This window comes from Sceloporus undulatus, chromosome 5 (genome assembly GCF_019175285.1).
Source record: "Sceloporus undulatus isolate JIND9_A2432 ecotype Alabama chromosome 5, SceUnd_v1.1, whole genome shotgun sequence".
NCBI classification, from domain to species: Eukaryota; Metazoa; Chordata; class Lepidosauria; order Squamata; family Phrynosomatidae; genus Sceloporus; species Sceloporus undulatus.
Genome location: NC_056526.1, coordinates 159,594,069 through 159,600,098, shown reverse-complemented (window position 1 = coordinate 159,600,098; position 6,030 = coordinate 159,594,069). Strand labels below are relative to the sequence as shown.

Here is a 6,030-nt window from a genome sequence, read left to right as displayed (position 1 = left end):
TGGTTACTATCATTGTCACTGAACATTAACATTTTTCAATTGTACATACGCTCTTCACACACTTAAGTCCAAACTACACAAATCTAGTGAGGTAGTCAGGAGTAAAGAAGCAATGGAGGAGCACTTCATCCTTGGATCACTACAGATTTTCCCCTAAGCAGAATTTCCCTGCACCCTTCAGAGTTTCAAAATAGCCATTGTGTGCTGATTAGCAATAGAAAATGGTGGTCAAAAGGGTTTAGCACAGTTCTTGCAACTTCTTCCCTCCCAAATGTCTCCACTAGAAACTATTTCTCTCTCAGTTCTGAAATGGCCACTGGGTACCATTCTGTACATTTCTACACACAATATAGCTTGGACCTCCTAACCAATTAATTCAAAAGAAAAAAATGTGGTTGATCTAAATTAAATAGCTTCAAAATACTTGCTGTCAAAATTGATTCAGTTTTACTCTTCCTTCTGTGTAATATCTTACTGGAGTATCATTAGTTTTTGATACTTTTCTTATTCATTGCAACTGTGTGGCATTGGTCAGAGCTTTAGCTAAACATTCAACACAGTAATTATCTTCCAGATATTCAAAGCTGTATTAGGACAACTATACAACAGATAAATAATATCGTTTAATTATAATTAAAATCACATGTTTATGAAATGGGATTTTATTGCTCTTGAAACCTTTCTATTATATAGATCCTAGAAATTATGTTCTTAAATTCTTGGGATACTCTGTGTGTTAATTGTTTTTCTCCTAAACAGCTTTAATAAGTAGTAGTCACTGAGTGAGATTAGAAACCAGTGGAAGAGGAACTACAGAAGTTTAATTTTCATACCAAAATATTTCATGAACTGCAAATGGAAATGTTACAAGACAAATAAAGACCACAGGGAATTTGAACAGTATAAAAGGACTTGGCAAAGCAAATCGCATCAAACCATGCTTGTTATTACACCAGTTCAGAGTTCTGTCAGGGAAAGCCATAAAAATGGTCCTAAAGTAACGTGAAAATGATGGTGATCTTATGTAAAATGATGCTGAGAATGTTATTTATATTTTATAAGGCTTAATGCCGTTACTATCATAGTCACTTATTGGAAGCAATCTTATGTTCCAGTATTCATGATAAAATAAAGCAAACAGAATTTTATAGTTCATCTGCCCTTAATAAGACCAATACATAAAACATCAATTACAGCAGATTAAAACAATACACACATAAGATACTGTGAGTACCTGGGGAAAAAACAGAAGATTTGATTTGATTCAATCTAATAATGATTTAATTTAATTGTGGCTCAGCTGAAATGCCACTCTTTTTTCCAACATTATCTTGCAATTAAACTGATTAGACTTGAATGAGTCAGCTAATTTCCACATTCATTTTTTCAACAACTTCCATTAAAATCAGTGTTTCTATTTATCTATCTATATATATACCCTACTGAGGAGAAAAATACAGTTGTAATAAAAATGGACAAAAATACATGGTTTAAACTAAGATCCAAAGCGAACTAATACTGTATAAAATTATTTAAAAGGAAAGTAAAATATAACTCTTTAATTCACCAACTAAGATAAAAATTTAGCCCCTAAGTACTATTAATGGGATTTCTGATATACATACATAGCTTTGATGTTCTCAGTGAGGTTTGTATTAAATGAAAGGAACTGTTTCCCTTTCTTTGTGAATCCTCTAACCTCGGATCCTGCAGCAACAAAAATCTTCTCCTGGAGTGTATTAAGTGCACCTCCCAGTTCTAGCCTGGCAATCTTTTCCCCTGGCAAGGTCTTGAATACCGGCTATTCAAAAAAAGGAAAAGGATTAGCGCTTAATATCATCACACTGTTTAACATTATTTTAAACACATAAAATATATTTTGGATATTTGATGCTTCAAATACCTTAGCATTAATAATGGTGGGTGTACCTTAATGAAATTAAAATTGCAAGCCTAAAATCCCCCTTCCATAGCCAACACAACCATGCAGATACAGGGCCCATCACAAAAGATGAAACAAGCTGAGCTTACTCTGGTTCCCCAACAATTTACTTTGAACTGTGTTTGGAAGTTCACACATGATTTGTACAACTGCTGAACTACAAGTTGAAGGTGCTTGTGCTTTTCCAGTATAATGTACAACAGCACTCTGCACCAGCTGAAGCTTTTGTGTCCTACATAGTGCACACCACAATACTATCTACAGTAAACATTGCAAAGCCATGTATCCTTGTTTCTAACACTGCTGGACACAACTCTATATTAAGACAATGTATATGTGTGCACAGTCCACACACATGCCTCTACATTGCATTGTTTGTGTTAAAAATGTCTAAATTAAAAAACAAATGAAGAACCAAAACATTTTACTTTCCTTCAAGTCCCCATATACCATAAATAACATTAATAAGTCCCTCTTTTTAAAAAATTAAGCTTCAGTTAGCTAAGAATACAGCGTGCCCACATTATACACAGTTTTGCCCCAGAAAAACTCTCGCACCCCAGAAGAGGTAATGGGGCACAAGCCCCATTACTTCTAATGGTGCTCAAGCATACGTGTTTTTACCTTATGTGGGGATGTCCAGAACTGACCTCCACATAAGGGAAGGGTGCACTGTACATGAAAAACTATATAGTAGGAACTATGTAAACTAATAAAAATATCACTTACCACAGATTCTCCTTTTCTGATACCAAAACAAGTAATAACACCATCAAGATCTCCAATGACAACCTTAAAAATAAATTAAGTAAGAAGTTACTGTATTTCTATATTTAAAAGTTCAAAAAGGAAAGTTCAAAGGAAATAACTTTCTGTATACCTAACAAGGTTGCAGTCCAGTTAAATCTCTTTTGTTTAGACTTATTCCTTTCCTATTAAGTTCAAGTATTCTGAATATCTGCCTGATACTGTATTCTAGCTTGACTATCTCACTTTCTAAATTCAATACACCCAAGATTCAATTTCATTTTTCTTTTTTCTTGTCCATTATTCTTCACATCTGTCAACATTACACCAACCTACCTGTTAACCAGAAACAAAGATTTACCTTTGGATGCAGTTTGACATTTCTTTTCTGTACAATCTGTCATTAATTCTCAGGTCATGTTGTTATTGCGATATTATAAAAATATTTCCTTTACCATTGTCTCCTCTGTTAAAACTCTAGTTCAGCGCTTCTTAACCTACCTGATGTGAAGGACCAGCAGTTTTCTCCCAGCATGCCAGGGAACAAATATACTTGTACCCATTCGTTTAAAATGTTTCTTTCTTTCCTGGAAACTATCCTGGGACTGTCTCAGGGACCAGCACTGGTCTATGGACCACCACTTTGAGTTGGACTGTTCTAGTTCATTAACTGCAATTACTAACAAAACTATGGTAGAATGGAGTAGTTCTCTTGTTGTTCAGGCAATACCCATTCTCAAATTCCTATGGTGAAATCTATATTTTGCAACATGACTAAGACTATTTGTTACAAAACAGTACAGCACCAAATTGACCCATTGTTTCTAGCACTGCAGTGCATTATTTAAATGTTAGAATGATAATGTTAACAGAAAAAAAGATCCTCAAGCCACAACAGTTTATGATTGATTATGAGGGTATGAAAATAAACACTCTAGGCTAAAATATTTTAGAGGATCAAAACATATATAAGTAATTTCTTAGAAGAACATTCAAAATAATACTTCTATTGCATACCTCTACTATCTATTGTCTGAGTCTGTTCTGTATAATAATAATAATAAATAATAATTTTTTTACTGTATTTATAATGCCCCGCCTTTCCCTATGGATCGAGGCGGGGTTACAACTCAGTAAAGAACATTCAATACAATCAATAAAATACAACAGTTCAATAAAACAGTTCAATAAATACATCATGTCAGCGGTAATGATATCCTTTAAAGATGGCTTGTCATTCCACAGTGGTTTTTACAGAGAATCATCCTCGAGGATTGATGGTGAATATCCTAAACAAGTTCAGATGGGTAGGCCTGCCGGAAGAGCTCTGTCTTGAGTGCCTTCTTGAAAGCATCCAAAGTAGTAATGAGACGGATTTCATCCGGCAGACCGTTCCACAGTTTTAGGGCTGCGGCAGCAAAAGTTCTTTGGGAACTCATGGCAAGTCTAGTTGTTTGAATTTCCAATAAATTCTTCCCCGATATTCTGAGAGTGTGGGGCGCATTGTGTAGGGAGAGGCGTTCCCACAAGTAACTCGGGCCCAAGCCATGTAGGGCTTTAAAGGTAACAACCAACACCTTGTACTGCGTCCGAAAGCTAATTGGAGCCCTGGTGGCGCAGTGGGTAAATGCCTGTACTGCAGCCATTCACTCGAAACCACAAGGTTGCGAGTTCAAGACCAGCAAAAGGGCCCAAGCTCGCCTCAGGCTTGCATCCTTCTGAGGTCACTAAAATGAGTACCCAGACTGTTGGGGGCCAAATTAGCTTACTTGCTAATTAGCTTACTTGCTGTTCACCGCTATGATCTTTGGAATAGCGGTATATAAATAAAACAAATTATTATTATTATTATTATTATTATTATTATTATTAATTGGCAGCCAATGAAGTGATTTTAATACGGGTGTTATATGGTCAAATCTGGAAGCACCAGTGACCAATCTGGCTGCTATATTTTGAACCAATTGAAGCTTCCGAACTTGGCACAAGGGTAGCCCTATGTAGAGCGCATTACAGAAAACAAGACGAGAGGTTACCAGTGCATGTACCACTGCTTCAAGGTCCCTTTGGTCCAGGCAAGGATGCAGCCAACGTATCAATCAAAGTTGATAACAAGCACTGTGTAGCTATCATCAGATATAAACATTTTAAATGAAGTGCTTTTGTACCTTCTGTGATGCCTTGCGTCCTGAAGCTGGGAGCAACTTCATGGTCTTCTGAGAAGTCACACCACCCTAATTGAGAAAAGATTCACTTTATTATTAACATTTCAAGTCATACATTTCAAAATAGATTGTCATAAGCATTGATAACTATTTTTAAACATTTGTTTATTTGAAAATATAAACACTCAAGCATTATTAAAATTCTGTCATATAAACATTTTCCCAAAGGCTATATTTATGCAGTACTTCTACAGAAAAGTAATCAGAAGTATGAAACATTATCTTCAGTCGTCACATGCAGTATTTTGGCACTGAGGGTGAGAAGAGCTTTGAAACAGTAGGCTTAAAAAACTATGAAGGTAGAGAACTATGACATCTCTACATAAAATTCATATACATACAAGATAAATAAGCATTTATGAGTGCAGTTGTATTCAGAGACATAACTGTGTTGGTTGGTTTCAGCATAGAAAGATATAAAGGAATCTATAGCACCTTTGAGACTGAAAAAAGAAATTTCTAGCATTAGTTTTTTGTTAAGTCCAGTCTGCTTCCTCAGATGCACTGAGTGAGACCTCTGTGGACACACACACACACACACACACACACACACACACACCCCAATGGGTGGCGGAGAGAGAAAGGAGAATGACAACTGTGACAGAAATGCAAAGAATGACCATCTCATATGTTTTATATCGGATGTGAATGGGACCATATAAAGGGTTAGTGCCTAACAGAGGTAGAAATGGGTTCAATAACCTAAGTGAGGAGTGGGGAAATTTTCACTATCAGATATTTTGGGTGACGACTCCCACAGTCTCTTAGCACTAACAGCACATGTCATTACTTTGCTTGCCTTGCTTGCTGGCACTTCGAAAATGGCTGTGGCCGGTGGCAGAGAGGCTGCAAGGTTGCAAAAGTAGGATTTCAGGCGGTAGCATCAGGAGATAATATAGTTACATCTCTGTAGCTACATCTCCCAGTACAGGATCTCAACCTAGCTTTTTTGGCAAATTCAAGATCAGGAAACTAATTGTACCATGAATTAGAGCTTATTTTATCAGAGGCATGAAGTGTTTACCTAAGTCAATAAGTATATATACCCTCCACATAAAGGAATAAGGAATTTTTTTTACAGTCCAAGTGACTAGATAACACCGCAGATATGCTGAG

The 6,030-nt window shown here is 36.2% G+C and overlaps 1 protein-coding gene across 1 annotated transcript in view; it reads right to left on the bottom strand.

The window, feature by feature from the left end:
* BBS7 (Bardet-Biedl syndrome 7) overlaps positions 1–6,030 on the bottom strand; it is a 24,263-nt gene that overhangs the window by 16,185 nt on the left and 2,048 nt on the right. The window contains exons 2-4 of the mRNA XM_042470346.1: positions 4,858–4,923; positions 2,672–2,734; positions 1,626–1,801 (exon numbers count right to left, since the gene is read on the bottom strand). Coding sequence (XP_042326280.1) covers positions 1,626–1,801; positions 2,672–2,734; positions 4,858–4,923 — 305 coding nt within the window. The remainder of the gene's footprint in view (positions 1–1,625; positions 1,802–2,671; positions 2,735–4,857; positions 4,924–6,030) is intronic.